General features: G+C 36.4%; 1 protein-coding gene and 1 pseudogene across 4 annotated transcripts in view; both read right to left on the bottom strand.

Annotated features, from left to right (window-relative positions):
- Positions 1–19537, bottom strand: part of DCBLD2 (discoidin, CUB and LCCL domain containing 2) — an 88314-nt gene that overhangs the window by 34707 nt on the left and 34070 nt on the right. For all 4 annotated transcript variants that reach the window (XM_067739128.1, XM_067739127.1, XM_067739129.1 and 1 more), the window contains one exon: positions 3943–4080. In XM_067739128.1, coding sequence (XP_067595229.1) covers positions 3943–4080 — 138 coding nt within the window. The remainder of the gene's footprint in view (positions 1–3942; positions 4081–19537) is intronic.
- On the bottom strand, positions 4798–6436 carry LOC137224530 (geranylgeranyl transferase type-2 subunit beta-like; annotated as a pseudogene).

Below are 19537 nucleotides of genomic sequence, written 5' to 3'. Positions count from 1 at the left end.
TGTACAGACACACAGATACACACCCCGCCCCAAATTGATGGCACATAACAAACAGAGGCTGCCTTAAAAGACCTGAAGCTATCAATGCAAATGCAGACATGCCTTCTGAGCTCATTGTTCCGTAACTAAAATTACCTAAAAAATTATTGCCCAGAGTCATCCTAGAAATGTTGAGCTTTTCTTAGAAAGTGGTTAATGTTGGACAGATTGAAAACCAGGAATTTAGAGCAAATCACCTATAAAGTTTATTTTATTTTTCAAGTCCAGTGGTAAATGCTGTTTTTTACATTTACATTTTAGAATGAAAATGTCGGTATCATTTATTATTCTGGATTAAAAGATCTGAGTTACTGAGTCTGGACCTGTGAGTGGCTGGCTTTGCCTCTCTCAGTAAGACCAGCAGTAACTAAGGAGTTTCTCTCTACAGAACTTCTAAACAGTGGTTGCTAATATGTTGCCCAGGATATGTCTAGGATCCATGTACATCTTCATTTTCAGATGAAAATTTCAATTTCAGAAAGTCTAGTTCGAATCTGATGGAATTATACCAACTCAGAGTAAATTACTAATCCTCTAATTATTACTGAAGTGTTGATTAATATTTTTATCTGTCTTTCTTTGCTACCCAATAGAAACAGGAAAACTTCCTTTCACTGGTGGATAAAATCTTTCAAAAAATGAGGTTTACAGGTGAAAATTAAAAGTGGTAATTGTCAATGTAAAAGACTGGAAACTACTGCTCAAAGATCATTAAAAATAACAGAGAGGAATAAAACCATAAAAGTTATAAAAACTAGACCCTAAAGTGAAGAGCACACCAGGTACAGTGCCCCAGACATCACCGAGGCACTGTAGCAGCTCAGCACCTCATCCAAGAGGCTTCTTTGTGTCTGAAGCCTCTTACTTCAACATAAACTCAGGTAGAATGAATATTAATCCTTTGAAATGTTTCCCTGTAGAAGATATGTCTGGTTCAAAAGTCTTTAAAAAGAATTAAATTAGAATCTGGCCTAATTCTGGAGCTACTTTTATAGCAAGATCTCTTAATTTGGTCATCTCTGATCCAGTCCCCTCTAAATAGCCTCTTACCTGGCCTCCCTACAATTCTTCCTCTCTCTCTTGGGCCCATTCTTCACAGATCAGGGAATCGTAAAAACAAAAACATAAATCCAGTCACATCACTACTCTGCTCTAACAGCTTCCATGAACTTTTTTGGGGATAAAACTCCAACCCTTACATTTTCTGCAAGGCCCTGAATAATGTGACTTACCACTCATTGATTTCACCCCAGCTGTGCTGGTTATTTTTCCAGTTCCTCCAAAGCTCCTTCCCACCCTAAGGGCTTTGCACCTGCTGCTCTCTTCCCTACAATGTTCTTCCCTGTATGTCTGGAACCTCCAAGTAATCCTTTGGTTCTGGGCTCAGAAGTGGTTTCTTCAGGAGAGCTTTGCTCTTCACCAATCTTCTACTCCCTGCACCCTTCCGGCCTCCCATTATTTGAATGTTTCCTTCATCATACTTATTATAACTGCAATTAAGTAACCATGTGTTTAATGCCTTTTTCCAACCCTGTACTGTAAGCCCTGTGAAGGTGTGATTGCGTCTGTCTCATTTACTGCTGTTTTCCCGGTGCCAGGCCTATTGCAGGAAATAAGGCACTGAAGGGAATATAATTTTGCAATGGGCTCTTGTAAGAAGTAATGAAAATTAGTCTATCTTACACAAAATCATGGCTGTATCAACCACACATCACACTATAACGTTAACAAGTCTTTGTGACAGTTTAACAAATGACGAAGCCAGTGAAGCAAGATTTTTCACAACTTTTTCATTCCCAAATACTCTAAACCGTTAACTAGGTTATCAAGCTGGGGACATGTAGTGATGTTCCTTGAAAATATTCATGGAATTCAGTGTGGCAGCTAAGTTTCCTGGATGGAAACAAACAGACTCTCAACCAAAGTGCACCAGCCTTCAAATGAATGAGCCATTACAAGAAATTATGTCTGAAAGGCCACCCAAGAAGAAGTAATATGAAATTCAACCAGTGTTCTCTTGAACTTAGCCAATTCACTTCAAATGAAACAAATGCTTGATGGATGGGTAAGAACGCACAAAAACATTAAGAAAAAATTCAGGAGCAAGCTGTGAGATGAGGATTTCCCAAGATGATTATGACTTTGTAAAGTGTTACTATAAAGAAGTTCCTGATTAAGGTGGATATTTCGAAAAAATCTTTGGAAGCTAAGAGTCATCTAAAATAGTGACATAGCCATTTTAAATCTGGCATAGATGTATATAAGTCTACAATATACTGACTGTGGTATCTGAGATGACTGTCAATTCTTAAGAAACTCTAATAAGGGCATTTAGGTTTCCGTGGATCAAAAGCTCCATAATTTAAATATCCAATGTAAGAAACTTTTTTTTGTAAAGAGGAGATACTTATTTTCCAGAAACCTTTAACTCAATAAATAACAAACAGAGAAAGGGGAAAATATGAAAACACAAAATAAATAATTTAACCTGATACTGCAACCAAGAAACTTAAGAAGAATAAGAAGCAAAGTAATTATCTTCTATCCTCTCACCCATCAACCCAAGACTTTCACAAAGTAAAACCGAAAGGATGGAAAGCTATCATTTCACTCTGTGTTTTCTACCTTACTCTTCTGATGGTGGCGGGCGGGGTAGGAGTGGGGAAAGTGAGATGTGTGTGTGTACAGTAGTCAAAGGGGGGAAACTAACATTTGTCTTCTGCCTACTATGTTATGTGCCTACAGACACTAAACATGTATTATTAGATTTAGTCTTCACAACTAACCCATTTACAGATGAAACTGACAGAGGTGAAATGACTGGTCAGAGGTCACTTGCTTAGTACACGGCAATGGCAGGCTTTGATTCCAGGGCTACCTAGTGCCCCTTCTACAACACCACACTGCCTTAGTTTTCCTCGTTCTGTCAAATATATTAATTGTTCATTTAGCATAACATTTCCAGTTCTTTTCTTTCCATTATTCCATTCAAATGAGTTTTCTTTTTCACTCTGAGGGATTTTATTAGTCTTCAAACATTGTTCCATAGCTTAGAAATTAAGGGAAAGTAGACCTTTTTTCACACAGAACAGCTCTCCTCTCTCACACTCTTAATGAAACTTTAATGAGACAGATAGTGTGTATCTATTTCACTTAATAGCCTTGCTTTTAATTCCCCCCTTCAGATTCTAAATATTAACAATCTAGAAAATATCTCATGTTTATCTTGTAGTGTCTCAGAGAGCACTCCCCAAGTTACTCCTTGTGCTATGCAAGTCTCTTCTTTGAAAAGAATGGTAATATGGTTTTTAACACAGTAAGATGAAGTGGTAAACTGTGGATAATAAAGCTTTAAATTGATACATTTCAGTAACTGATTTTTTTTTTTTTTTTTTTTTGCGGTACGTGGGCCTCTCACCGCCGTGGCCTCTCCTGCCGCGGCCTCTCCCGCCGTGGAGCACAGGCTCCGGACGTGCAGGCCCAGCAGCCATGGCTCATTGGCCCAGCCGCTCCGCGGCATGTGGGATCTTCCCGGACCGGGGCACGAACCCATGTCCCCTGCCTCGGCCGGCAGACTCTCAACCACTGTGCAACCAGGGAAGCCCCACTGATAGATATTTTAAAGTTATTATCATTTGTGTTCCAATCTTATAAAGGTGGAAAACTTAATATTTCTTCTACTAAGGAAAGGTAAGTATATAAAAAGACTTTATATAAAGTTAATATACTTAATTTTTAAAATTCTGAAACCGATCTAATTTTGTCAGATTTATGTATGTGGTATTAACTGTTCAGTCTTCCTACTGTATTCCAAACTCAGATAACAGGTACTCAAAGAAAACACTGCATTTTTGTTTTCAGAAACTGTAAAATGTGGGAATCATGATATAAAGTGAAAATTACCTTGCTTATCTATAACCGAGTATGAAGCCAAAAATCCTCGTCCAGAAACATGAATTCCACTCATGAACAGCACTGTAATTTCATTGCTTTTTGATTCAATTGAATGGTTCATTTGCAACCCCAGACCACAGTATTTGCCTAGGAATCAAAGAAAAGCAGATATTTGGTGTGATTCATGAAGTCAATAATATTTACAATGTAGGTAAAAGAATCATAATAATATACCAAACTGGGCATTAATCTAAAATGACTAGAATGTTTAATGATGAAAAACTCACATTACTCTGGAGAGAAAAAAAATTCCAAGTAATAACTGTTCAAATGATTCAAAAGGAAAAACAGTGTCTACAGGCATCACTGACCTTATAATGACTCAGTTTCCTGTGAAATATATTTATACTCTTTAAAACTGTGACAAGGAATTTAAAAAATTAACTTAAAGCATTTCATGCAGGCAGGTGGCTCATAAGTGAATTGACAGTCAAGCAGTAGTATTCTTAACATGTTCCCCAAGGGGGAACAGATTCTTGAGCTCTGGGCACCCCTTAAACCTTTTACAGACCTTCTCAAGTTTTCTTCCAAGAATTGTTGGACTTCTGTCAACCCCTTTAGGTGATCATATCTAGTCCTACAGCTTTAACTATGATATGACAATTCACATTTATACCTCTACATAGCCTTTTCCTTGAACTTCAGATGCATGTATCTAACTGCCTACAAACTTTTATCCTTTAACGTCTAACAGACATGTAAAAAATAACATATCCTCCCTCAGTACAGATCTAAGTTTATTAAGACAAAAGGGCAGAAAAAAAAATTAGAGCAAGATATCCACCAATAACTAATAAAAATGGGTTTTTCTTTTTCTTTTTTTTATTCCCAAATTTCAGCCATTTATTTTTTTTCATCTTTTAATTCCTATGGGGTTCATCAATTCTTTATCAGTTAACATTCTCATTGACAAAGACCAATTTATATTAACTATAGTTATATATAACATATCAAGGGAGTACATGGGAAAATCAGAACACAAGACTTCATCAGCTAGAGTTCAACTCAGTTTGCTGTTATGGAGACAAACAAGATAAATACATTGAAGCATAAACAAAATATTACGCTCAGAATAACAGCATTCCAGAAGGAAATGGAAAGCTGAAGATACAATATACATCTCTAATTTACAATATGTATAATTATATAATTTATTAAAATCAACACAATTCATGTACAAAATATTAACATGGCAGCCATTAAGTTTGTTAAGCACTTCAAATACTGAAATGTTAAAACAGTAAAACTACACTAAGCAACTTTTGCATCAAGGGATCTAATCTAACTCACTAGTTCAGGCTGAACATTCACTCTCCGAAGTATTTCTTCAGGCATGCAAAAAACAGGGCTAACAGGTTTAATCTGTTCTCCTCCCAAAAGTTACAATCCAGCAATTCCAAATAGAGTGTGAAAAGGATCTACCATATCTCCTGGCCTGTCCGCAAATCCTCCCGTTTCTTCATCTTGACACGCTAAAATGAAACTGCGCAGTTTCTCTCTGTCAATCCAATGAAGCCTTCCAATTATCTTTAGGGAAGCCAACACCCACCAAGAATAGCATACATCTGGTAACTTCTCTGGCCTTCCATTGAGTCCACCTGATGGAAGCTGTCGTTCACAAAGCCACCAACCAAGTAAATCAGAATTTACTCGATGCAACTGACTAGTAATAGCCAGGAATCCTGCCCAGCATGGGATTCAGAACCTGGCCTGCAACCAAATCCACCATCAAAGTTCATACATGATAAAACAAATTCGATTGCCTTTTCCACATTAATAGCATCCAGCTTCCCCAATAGAGCCAAAGTTGCCACCGCACAAAGAGAATCTTGTGTTGATTTCTCCCTATTATATAAAAGTAGATTTTCACATCCCATGAAGCAGCTGGACTCTCTTGCCTGCACTGCATTCAGCCCTTATCTTTTAGACTGGCCCCCTCTGTTCCGGTACTCCTGTATGCTGATATAACTAGCACAGTGCATGCTGGAACTTCCAGCAGACGATTAACTCCAGTTAGACCAGCTGCTTAGTGGGACCCCAAATATCTCCAGCGAAAGAACCATCTTCTTTCTGTAGACTCTGAACATATTCCACAACTTTATTTACATCAATAACATTAATACTATCATAGAAAGAATCTGGACAGCACTAAGAGTGTACAAAAGATGAGGATCATGTCCAATACTAGCACTTATTCCACCACACTCATGTTGACAAGACTTAATAAATGTCAGAATTTCTTCTCTATTCATGCGATGTAGCCGCCCCATGAGATCCATTACAGTCAGACCCCAATAGATGCCACTCATTCTCAAATATTCAGACACACAGTATTCGTAATCATCTTTGAGCCATAGGATGCTATATAATCTGCATGCTTCTCCACTAATAGGGTGTCGGGTGCATCTGACTTGATAATCACATCCTTCTGCGGTGTGCCCATGTCTGAGACCGAAAAAAGCAAAAATGGGTTTTTCTTATGTGCCTGGTAACTTTAACAAATTCTGAATAAAAAGTTCTAAAAATGTTTTAAGTTGAACAACATCACTTGAATTAGAGTAATGTGAACTTCCATAGATATCATTTTCAAGGACTATACATTTTCATGTGAGTAGAAAATGCTAAATAATCAACCAAACCCCCCCATCAGAACTGGTAAGGGAGATAAGGTCACAAGGTCGATATACAAGTCAATTGTAAACAATAACCTAATCAAAATGGGCAGAAGACCTAAATAGACATTTCTCCAAAGAAGACATACAGATGGCCAACAGGCACACGAAAAGATGCTCAATACTACTAATTACTAGAGAAATGCAAATCAAAACTACAATGAGGTATCACCTCACACCTGTCAGAATGATATCATCAAAAAATTACAAATAATAAATGCTGGAGAGGGTGTGAAGAAAAGGGAACCCTCCTACACTGCTGGTGGGAATGTAAATTGGTGCAGCCACTATGGAAAACTGTAAAATAGAGCTACCATATGATTCAGCAATCTCACTCCTGGTAACATATCCAGAAAAGATGCAAACTGTAATTTGAAAAGATACATGCACCCCCCTCCCCCCGCCAATGTTCATAATATAGCAGCACTATTTACAATAGCCAAGACACAGAAGCAACCTAAGCATCTGTCAACAAATGAATGGATAAAGAAGATGTGGTATGGGACTTCGCTCGTGGTCCAGTGGTAAAGCATCCACCTTCCAATGCAGGGGACGCGGGTTCCATCCCTGGTCGGGGAACTAAGGTCCCAAATGCCACGGGGCAACTAAGCCCGCGTGCCTCAACGATTGAGCCTGCGTGCTACAAACTACAGAGCCCAGGCACTCTGGAGCCCAAGCACTCTGGAGTCCACGTGCCCTGGAGCCCACACACCACAACTAGAGACAGAAAACCCACAGGCCACTAGAGAGAGAAGCCCACACGCTGCAACAAAGACCCGACACAGCCGGAAAAAAAAAGAAAGAAAAAAAGACAAAAAAAGAGACGTGGTATGTATGTGTGTGTGTGTGTATGTGTGTGTGTGTGTGTATATATATATATATATATATATATATATACACACACACACACATACACACACACACACACACATAATGGAATATTACTCAGCCAAAAAAGAATGACATATTGCCACCTGCAGCAACCTAGAGAATATCATACTAACTGAAGTCAGAAAGACAAATACATGATATCACTTATATGGGGAATCTAAAAAATAATACAAATGAATTCATTATAAAACAGAAACAGACTCACAGACACAGTAAACAAACTTATGGTTACCAAAGGGGAGAGAGAGGTGGGGAGGGAAAAATTAGGAGTATGGGATTAACAAATACAAACTACTACTGCATATAAAGTAGATAAGCAACAAAGATTTACTGTGTAGCACACGGAATTATACTCAAAATCTTGTAACAGTCTATAATGGAATATAATTTGCAAAAAAAAAACCTGTGAATCACTATGCTGTACACCTGGAAACTAACATAATATTGTAAATCAACTATACTTCAATTTTAAAAAATCAATTTTATTTCCATAAACTAGTGACAATCTGAAATGAAATTTTTAAAGCTTAATTTATAATAGCAACAAAAAGATTAACTATTTAGATACATTTAAAAAAAAGAAATTCAAAACCTGTACATTAAAATATGCAAAACACTGCTGAAAAAAATTAAAGAACTAAATAAATCAGGAGATATACCAAGTTCATGGACTAGAAGATTCAATATTGTTAAGATGTCAGCTCTCCCCAAATTGATTTACTGATTCAATGCAATCCATATCAAAATCTTAGCAGGTTTTTTTTTTTTTTTTTTAGAAATTAACAAGTTGAACCTAAAATGTATATGGAAATGCAAAGGACATAGAAAAGCCAAAATAATTTTAGTAAAGAAGACAGTAGAGAGACTTACATTACCTGCTTTTAAACTTACTATATAAAACTACAGTAATCAAGAAGAGTGTGGCATCATTGTAAGGGCAAATATCTACATTAATCTGAATGGAGCAGAACAGAGTCCAGAAATGAACCTACTTACAACTATCAACTGATTTCTGACAAAAGTGTCAACAGGGAAAGAACAGTCGTTTCAACAAATGTACTAAGCCAGCTGGATATCAATATGAAAAAACAACTTAGAACTTCACGATATACACAAAAATTAAGTCAAAATGGATCACAGATTTAACTCTAAGAGCTAACCTTATAAAACTCTTACAAGAAGACATAAAAGAAAACTTTGTGACTTTGGGTTAGGCAAGGATTTCTTAGATTCAAAACCAAAAGCATAATCCATTGAAGAAAAATATTAATAATTAGGATTTTATCAAAATTTTAAATGTTTGCTCTTTAAAAGACACCATTAAGAAAATGAAAAAAACAACAGGCTAAGAAAAAATATTTGCAAAACATTAATCTGATAAAGACCTCACATCTGAAATGTGTAAAAAACTCCTGTAACTCAATCAATCCAATTTTTTTAAATGGGCAAAAGATTTAAACAGACACTTTAACAAAGAAGACACACTCAAGGCAAATAAGCACATGAAAAGGTGCTCAACAGTATTAGTCATTAAAGAAATGCATTATTAAAACTAATGAGGAGATACCACTACATACCCACTAGATTAGCTATAATCAAAAAGACTGACAAAACCAAATATTGGTAAGAATGTGGAGAAACTGAAACCTTCATACACTGATGATGGAATCATAAAGGGCACAGCCATTTTTGAAAAACAATTTGGCAGTTTCTTAACATGTTAAACATAAAATACACGTATCATACATTTCATACAACCCAACAATTCCACTTCTAGTTATCTTCTATTTGCCCAAAACAAAAATGATGAACCTCAAAAACATGCTAAATAGAAGAAGCCATTTATGATATTTCTAGAAAAGGCAAAAAAAAAGATAAAACATAGGATCAGTGGCTGCTTGGGACCAGAGGTGAAGTGGGAACTGACTCTAAATGGGCACAAGGGAACTTTTTGGTGTGATAGAAATTTCTAAACCTGCATTTTAGTGATGTTCACCCAGCTCTATAAATTTACTAAAACTCATCAAACTATACATTTAAAATAGGTGAAATTTATGGTATATAAATTGTATCTCGATAAAGCTTTCAAAAGAAATGCAAACATTAAAACAATTTTTATTGTGAGGTGTTTTGCACAAAGAAAAAATAGGTCACAGAATCAGACACAGCAGAACAAGAACTTCAGAGATCTATGCCATGCCCCTTCTGACAGCTGAAAAAACTGAATACCAAACATCAAGGTGTGCATACACGCACGCGTGTACACACACACACACGTCTTAGGTGTTTGCTATGGTGTTCAATATAAAATATATGTCTTGCTCATCCTTTATTTTTTTTATTTTTTAAATATTTATTTATTCAGCTGTGCCGGGTCTCAGTTGCAGCACTCCGGCTCTTTGTTGCCGAGTGCCGGATCTTTATTTGCAGCATGCAAACTCCTAGTTGCGGCATGTGGGATCTAGTTTCCTACCAGGGATTGAACCCGGGTCCCACGCATTGGTAGCGTGGAGTCTTAGCCACTGTACCACCAGGGAAGTCCTTGCTCATTCTTTCTTTAAAAACACCTACTGTGCAAAAAAAAAAAAAAAGCCTTCTATTGCTAAATGTGGAATGCAATTTAAATATAGCTATCAATGTTTTTAACTTTCAAGTAAAACAACAAAGAACCTTATAACAGTTATTATCTGAATATACAAGAAGAAAAGATGATTAAGTCTTTAGATTGTTTAATACTAAATAACTTAGAAACAGTCTGGTAAATAGGACAAATATTAAATACTGTATTATTTTTGAATACTAAATATTAAAAAATAATGACCTAATATTAAAACAGAGCAATATAATATGTACTTCATGTTATTCCAAATATTATCTCAAATACTAAAAATATTAGACATTGTATAATTTGTTAGCAAAACCAAATGTGTGCAGAGCCAGGGCCCATCACATTAAATCTTGAGGCCCAATGGGAATAGGTAAAAGGAAGAAAAATTGTATCAGCTAGAATCTTTACATAAACCAGTTAACTCTTGTAAAAATGAACAATAGGTTCAGCTGGGCTTACCAGCACTAGCTGTTCTTTGCCATTTAAGGATTTTATTACAAGGCTCATAAAGGTGCTCAGTACAAATACTGACTTTTCAGATACTTTTAGATACAAACAAAAAAGGTCATATTTAAATGATCATAAAGAATATGATCATGACACACAGAAGTATCCTTACTTTATAAAAATTATATCATGTATACGAATACTAGGAAATTCCAAGTTATTAGATTTAAAAGTGAAAGTGCTCTATGAAAATAAATAATTGACAAAAATATATTCTTGAAGTGAAACAAAAAAACCCTTTTATAATATAGACATAATCATAAAAGTATTTTCTATTAGCATTGCAGTTTTACCTCTTGTTTGTTTATTTATTTAGAGTTCTCTTATCATCTGAAATGTGTATAAATTCAATCTGTGGTAGAAACAGAACATTTTTTTAAAACCCCTCTTTTTCTGTGAAACTCAAAAGGCAGTCCTAAAGAATCCCAATTTAAAAAAATAACAAGAAGAAAAGAAAAGCACAATAGCTCTCCTTGCTTAAGTGAGATCAATATATACCAGATAAACACCTATTTTCACCTCTTATTCCCAGCCAGGATGATGGTATCTCTCCTCACTTGGCTTGCCTTTGATCACAGGTTTTACCCATTATACAAGTAATACAAGCACTTGGCAAAATACTCTGGGAAAGAAAGAAGAAAATTTATCCTTAATCTGGGCCAATATACCCGTTAATTCTCTAACTGCTTTCCCTAATTGGTTATTCAAAGGTACTCCTGAATCAACAAGAAGCATTTAACTGCCAACAATTATAGGTTCTGCTGATGGCTCTCAAAGCCAGCCAAATTTGTTAGAAGTTTCTCATGGATAAATAAGAGAAGAATTTCAAAAAACAGTATATGGATATAGAAAAATATAATTATAAAAGCTAATCAAATATTAATCACCATAAAACCCATGACACACTGGTTTATAGTCTAAAAGAATCCATGTTCTGGGCAAATAAAAATGTTTGAAAAATCATTAGCCCTTAGGAAACTAGAAAAAAAAAGCAAATTAAATCCAAAGTGAGCAGAAGAAAAGAATTAGAACAGAAATCGATCAACATGAAAACAGGAAAACAATGGAGAAATTAATGAAACTAAAAGTTGCCTCTTTGAAAAGAAAGTCAGTAAGCCTCTAACTAAGAAAAAGAGGACACAAATCACTAATATCAGAAATGAAAGTGGGGACATCATAATATTAAAAAGGAAAATAAAAGAATACTATTAACAACTCTATGTCCACAAATTTGATAACCTAGACGAAATGTACAGGTCCTTGAAACACACAACTTGCGAAACTCATACAAGAAGTAAGCAATCTGAATAGGCCTATACCTATTTAAGAAATTGAATCAATAATTAATAGTCTTTCAAAAGAGAGAACACCAGGCACATATGGGTTCACTGGTGAATTCCATCAAACATTTAAGAAAGACATCACACTAAATCTCTACAATCTCTTTTCAGAGGACAGAAGCAGTGGAAATATTTCCTAACTCATTCTATGAGGCCAGCATTACCCTAAAACCAAAACCAAAACCAAAGACATTACAAGAAAACTACAGACCAATACCTCTCATAAAAATAGATGTAAAAATACTCAACAAAATATTAACAAATACAATTCAACAATGTACAGAAGAATTACACACCATGATCAAGTGTGATTTATCCCAGGCATGCAAGATTTGAAAATCTTGCATGCCTGGTTCAACATTTGAAAATCAATGCAATTCATCACATCAAGAGGCTAAAAAAGAAAAACCACATGATCAAATCAATAGATGCAGAAAAAGCATTCAACAAAATCCAACATCCATTCATGATTAAAAAAACTAGGAATAGAGGAGAACTTCCTCAACTTGATAAAGAACATTCCCCAAAAAAACCTACAGCTAACATCACACTTAATAGTAAGAAATTAAAAGTTTTCCCAATATCAAGAGCAAGGCAAAAAATGTCCCTTTTCACCACTCCTGTTTAATATTATACTGGAAGTACTAGCTAACATAATAGGACAAGAAAAGAGGAAAAAAGATCATACAGATTGGGAAGGAAGAAATAAAACTCTCTTTGTTCATAGATGACACAATCATCTGTGTAGATAATCTAGAAGAAATAACAAAAACTCCTTTAATTAATAAGTGATTACAGCAAGGTTAATATACAAAAATCATTTGCTTTCCTATATATCGACAACGAACAAGTGGAATTTAAAATTAAAAACACAATACCATTTACATTAGCACCCCCCAAAATGGAATACTTAGGTATAAATCTAACAAAATATGTATAAGATCTACATGAGGAAAATTACTAAACTCTGAAGAACAAAATCAAAGAACTAAATAAATGGAGAGATGTTCCATGTTAATGGACAGGAAGGCTAAATGTTGTCCAGATGTCGGTTCTTCCCAACTTAATTTATAGGTTCAATCTGAATAAAAGTGCCAGCAAGTTGGGATGATTAGATATTCATCTGTAAAAGAATGAAACTGAATTCTTATCTTATACCACTCACAAAAATTAACTCAAAGTGGACTAAAGACTTAAATGTGAGGGACTTCCCTGATGGTCCAGCAGTTAAGACTCCGTGCTCCCAATGCAGGGGGCTCGGGTTCCATCCCTGATCAGGGAACTAGATCCCGCATGCCACAACTAAAGATCTCGCATGACACAATGAAGATCCCGCATGCAGCAATGAAGATCCCGTGTGCCACAACTAAGACCTGGCACAGCCAAATAAATAAATATTTTTTAAAGACTTAAATGTGAGACCTGAAACCATGAAACTTCTAGAAGAAAAAACAAAGGCATAAAAAGTTCCTTGAGGGGCTTCCCTGGTGGTGCAGTGCTTAAGAATCCACCTGCCAATGCAGGGGACACAGGTTCGAACCCTGGTCCATGAAGATCCCACATGCCGCAGAGCAACTAATCCCTTGCACCACAACTACTAAGCCTGAGCTCTAAAGCCCGTGAGCCACAACTACCGAAGCCCATGCGCCTAGAGCCCGGTGCTCCGCAACAAGACAAGCCACTGCAATGAGAAGCCTGCACACTGCAATGAAGAGTAGCCCCCACTCGCCGCAACTAGAGAAAGCCTGTGCGCAGCAACGAAGACAGCCAAAAATTAAAAAAAATAAGAAGTTCCTTGACATGGGTCTTGGAAATGATCTTTTGGACATGACACTTAAAGCACAAGCAGCAAAATAAAAAATAAACAAGTGGGACTATATCAAACTAAAAAGCTTCCCTAGAGCGAAAGAAACCATCAACAAAGTGAAAAGACAACCTATGGAATGGGAAAAATATCTGCAAACCATGTATCTGATAAGGGGTTAATATCCAAAATATATGAAGAACTCACACAACTCAATAGTAAAACAAAAAAAAAACCTCAATTAAAAAATGGGCAAAGGGGACTTCCCTGGTGGTCCACTGGTTAAGACTCCATGCTTCCACTGCAGGGGGCGTGGGTTCAATCCCTGGTCAGGGAACTAAAATCCCGCATGCCGCCCTGTGCAGCCAAAAAAAAAAAAAAAAAAAAAAAAAAAAGGCAATAAAAAAAATGGGCAAAGGACCTGAATAGACTTTTCCAAAGAAGATATGTGAAAGGCCAAAAAGTACATGAGAAGATGCTCAACATAACTAGTTATTAGGGAAATGCAAATGAAAACTACAAAAAGATATCACCTCACACCTGTTAGAATGGCAATCATCAAAAAGACAAGAGATAACAAATGCTGGTGTGGATGTGGAGAAAAGAGAATCCTTGTGCACTGTTGGTGGGACTGTAAACTGGTAGTGCCACTATGGAAAACAGTATGGAGGATCCTCCAAGAATTAAAAACAGAACTACCATATGATCCAGCAATTCCACTTCTGGGAATATATCCAAAGGAAACAAAAACACTAACTTAAAAAGGTATCTGCACTGCCATGTTCACAGCAGCATTATTAACAATAGCTAAGACATGGAAACAAACTAAGTGCCCAAAGATGGATGAATGAATAAAGAAGTTGTGGTACATATACACACAAAAGAATATTACCCAGCCATAAAAGATGAGGAAATCCTACCATGTGCAACAACACTGATGGACCTTGACGGCATTATGCTTAGTGAAATAAGTCAGACGGAGAAAGACAAATGCTATATGATCTCACCTATATGTGGAATCGAAAACAAAAACAAACGCATAGAAAAAGAGATCAGACTTGTGGTTACCTGAGGTGGAGGGTGGGGGGAGGGGAAATTTGAAGAAGGTAGTCAAAAGGTACAAACTTCCAGTGATGAGATAAATTAAGTACTATGGATGTAATGCACAACATGATGGCTATAGTTAACATTGCTGCATGATATATAGGAAAGGTGCTAAGAGAGTAAATCCTAAGAGTTCTCATCACAAGGAGAATTTTTTTTCTTTTCTTCTTTTTTATTATATATATATATATATATATACACATATATAAACACACACACATGAGAAGATGGATGTTAGCTGAACCTATTGTGGTCGTCATTTCACAATGTGTGCAAATCAAACCATCAGGCTGTATGCCTTAAACTTACAGTGATACATATCAATTATTTCTCAATAAATCTGGAAAAATATCCCAGCAAGTTACTGGATATCTACAAACAGATTCTAAAGTATATATAAAGACAAAAGAGCCAGAATGGAAAACGCAATATTTAAGGAGAACAACAAAGTTGGAGAACTGACACCACTTGTCTTCAAGACTTACTATAAAGCTACAGTAATCAAGACAGTGTGCTACCAGTCAAAGAATAGACAAACAGATCAATGGAAAAGAATAGAGAGCCCAGAAGATCCACATAAATACAGTCAACTGATAAAGGAGCAAAGGCAATACAACAGAGCAAAGATAGTCTTTTCAATAAATTGTGCTGGAACAACTGGACATCCACATGCAAAAAAAAAAAAAAAGAATCTAGACACAGACCTTATACTCTTCACAGAAATCAATTCAAAATGGATCACAGACCTAAAGGTAAAATGCAAAACTACCAGACTCCTAGAAGATGACCTAGGAGAAAATCTGGATAATCTTGGGTATGGTTATGACTTTTTAGATACAACAGAAAATGCAGGATCCATGATAGAAATATTTGGTAAGCTGGATTTCATTAAAATTAAAAACTTTGGCTCTGCAAAAGGCAATGTCTAGAGATTGAGAAGACAGGCCGGAGACTGGAAGAAAATATTTGCAAAAGACGTATCTGGTAAAGGACACATCTGATAGAGAACTCCTATCCAAAATATATAAAGAACACTTAAAACTCCACAATAAGAAAACAACCTAATTTAAAAATGGGCCAAAGAAGATATACAGATAGCAAATAGGCATATGAAAAGATGCTCTACATTATCTATCATCAGGGAAATACAAATTAAAAACACAATTGAGATATCACTGTACACCTATTAGAATGGTCAAAATCCAGAACACTGACAACACCAAATGCTGGTGAAAATGTGGAGCAACAAGAACTCTCATTCACTGCTTATGGGAAAGCAAAACGGTACATCCACTTTGGAAGACAGTTTGTGGATTTCTAACAAAACTAAACAGTCTAACCATCCAATCCAACAATCACACTCCTGGGTATTTACCCAAAGGAGTTGAAAATTTATGTCCACACAGAAAACTGCACATGGATGTTTATAGCAGCTTTATTCATAATTGTCTGAACTTGGAAGCAACCAAGATGTCCATTAGTAGGTGAATGGATAAACTGTGGTACATCTAGACCATGGAACATTACTCAGTACTAAAAAGAAATGAGCTATCAAGCCATGAAGAGACATGAAGGAACTTTAAACGACTAACACTAGTGAAAGAAGGTAATCTGAAGAGGCTACATATTGCTTGATTCCAACCATACACCATTCAAGAAAGGCAAAACTACAGCGACAATAAAAAGATCAATGGTTGCCAGAGGTTGTGGAAGAGGGATGAATAAGCAGAGCACAGAAGACTTCTAGGGCAGTGAAAATACTCTGTATGATACCACAATCATGAACAAATGTCACTGTTCAAGCGCACAGAATGTGCAACACCAAAAAAAAAAAACATTAGCCACTAAGGAAATGCAAATCAAACCCACAATGAGATACCACTTTACACCTACTAAGATGGCTAGAATAAAAAAAGACAGATAACAACAAGTGTTGACAAGCATATAGAAAAATTGGAACCCTCATACACTGCTGGTAAATGGTACAGTCACTTCAGAAAAAAGCCTGTCAGTTCTTCAAATGGTTAAACAGAGTTACCATATGACTCAACAATTCTACTTCTAGGCATATACCCAAAAGAAATGCAAACATATGTCCACAAAAAAACTTGTACAGGATAGCTCACGGCAGCATTATTCATAATGGCTAAAAGGTACAAACATCCTAGGGTAAACTGGCACGGAGAGATGGTGATAAATCTGAAAGAAAGAATGGTGTGATCCTTTGAAAACAGAAGGAGCTGTGAGAATTGAGATGCCCTATCTAGAGTCTACTACGGGAGAGAAGAAATCTCTTGCCTTCTGGGAGAAGGAAAGGCTGTATCTCTGAATGGGAAGAGATGTTAAACATTAAGTGGATCATCTATGTGAAGGCCTGGATGCTGGAGGGGGTTGGGTGCATGGCTGTCAAACCACAGGAAACTTAAACAGCAGTAGAGTGGGAAGAAGCCTTTGAGGAGAAAGTGGCTAAGAAGTCCATGAAAGCTCCAAAGGAAATAGAGTTCAGGGGCCCAGGAAAATGTGGCAGGAGCTAGAACCAATAATCTCTTTGTAATAATTCTAAGTGGAAAAGTCATTGTTTATATAACTAATTCCTTTACCATAGAAATTCAGGTTTCTTTTTTTCCCCATATTTAAAATGATTATTGAGGCCAGATTTTTAAAAATTACACGGTCATGTTGCCTTCCAAAAGAGTTACACTGATTTACATCACTACCTCCAATATAGGTTGAGAGTTTATTTCAAGGCAGCCTTATTACCACTTTTTTTCCTGTTTGTAAGTGCTTTTAAAAATTCTATAAACTTTATAAAAATTTTGAATATAAGGAGAAAAAAAATCATTCTTATATAATCCTATTACACCGAGATAACCACTAGTAACGCTCTGAAGGGTACCTATCAATGCCTTGGCTCTCACCATCTGTTAAATGAAAATTATAGTACTATTTATCTCATAGGGTTACAGCCATCATTAAATGAACACACATGTGTATGTTTATGTGTGTATATATACACACACACAAGCACAGTATTCTCTTTATTCATCAATTCATATACTTGCTCTTATTTAACATAAACCACACCTACAAAACTGCTTTTCAGAAAGGCTGTATCAATTTATTCTGCCCCCAGTAGTATTAAAGATAAAAGAAACTTGGTAATTTTCTATTTTCTTGATTAACTAGTGAAGCTAAATTTTTCCAATGTGCACTGACTTTTAGAATTTCCTCTGGTATGTGATCCTTTTATGCTACCCCTGACCCCTGGCTTTAAAAAAAAATTAACTACTTCTATATTACAAATATGGCAAGAGGGAGATTTTCTTGGGTGGGCCTCACCTAGTCAGGTAGGCCCTTTAAAAGCGAGTGTTTTCTCTGGTTAGTCACAGAACTGGAAATTCAAGAGATGCATGCCAGCTGGCCTAAAACAAAGCAAACATCTAGGTGGTGAGCTAGCACTCCTGACGGCCTCTAGGAACTGAAAGCAGTCCCTGGCCAATCGGCAGCAGGAAAATGCGGACCAGAGTCTTATAACTGCAGGGAAGTGAATTCTGCCAACAACCAGTGAACTTGGAAGAGAAGCCTCAGGCCCAGATGAGAACCGCATCTCCAGCTGATATCTTGATTTCAGCCAGGCAAAACCCTGAGCAGAGAATCGAGTCATGCCAAGCCCAGACTTCTGACCTACAGAAACTGAGATAAGAAATTTTGTTGTTTTTTTCCCCTCCATTCAAGATTGGCTTTTATTTTGCATAACTAAATCTCCAAATACAAACAGTTTCTATGTGCTAGACTCCAAAAGGTTATTTTCCAAAGAATCAATAAAAACAAAAATACATTTCCAAGTTTAATGTCTTTTTTCCCCACTTTAATAGAACTTTTTTTTTTTTTACAATATATCTAAGAATTTAGTCTGTTCAGAGTATTTTTTGGCAAAAAAAATCAGTCATAAAATACACGTAAACTTTGTCTACAGCCTTTTCTGAGTTTTCAACACCCATGTCCCTGATAGTAGAACACAAAAATGAGTCAGTTATACAGAGACTTGATCAATTTAGTATTTTCTAAGTCATTTCATGTTTAATGTAGCTCAGATCCAAATTTCCACTCACCCTCTCGTCTTCCCAAGGATGGCATATAGGTTAGAACTACATGAATTCCATATATCAGTGGGGAAGGAGTGTCTGACCCAAAGCCATCCCTGGTCATTGATCCATGAGCTCTTCCATTTCCTTATCTTGTTACATCTGTTGGTGCTTTTCTTAGTCATTCTCCACCCTTTTGGGAACGTTTAGATGCTCTCTCATACTTTTCTCTGGGGTTTTGACTGCATGTGTTCCTCTTCCACTGGGTCATGGAACCAACAGCAAACCAATGTTTCTTCTATTGCTCTTCTTTCAGGATCTGCTTCATCTGCAGGGCTAAAATCAAGGTATCAGCAGAGCTGATTTCTTCTGGAGGTTCTAGGGGAGAATCCACTTTCTTGCTCCTTCCAGCTTCTAGAAGATGCTGGCATTTCTTGGTTCCTGGCCACATCACTCCAGAAATTTTGACGTTTTAAGCTGCTCAATTTGTGGTAATGTTATAAAACAGAAAACTAATACAATGTGAAATTTAC

Source organism: Pseudorca crassidens, chromosome 5, assembly GCF_039906515.1.
Source record: "Pseudorca crassidens isolate mPseCra1 chromosome 5, mPseCra1.hap1, whole genome shotgun sequence".
Classification (NCBI taxonomy): domain Eukaryota; kingdom Metazoa; phylum Chordata; class Mammalia; order Artiodactyla; family Delphinidae; genus Pseudorca; species Pseudorca crassidens.
This window is presented reverse-complemented; position numbering and strand designations above follow the sequence as displayed.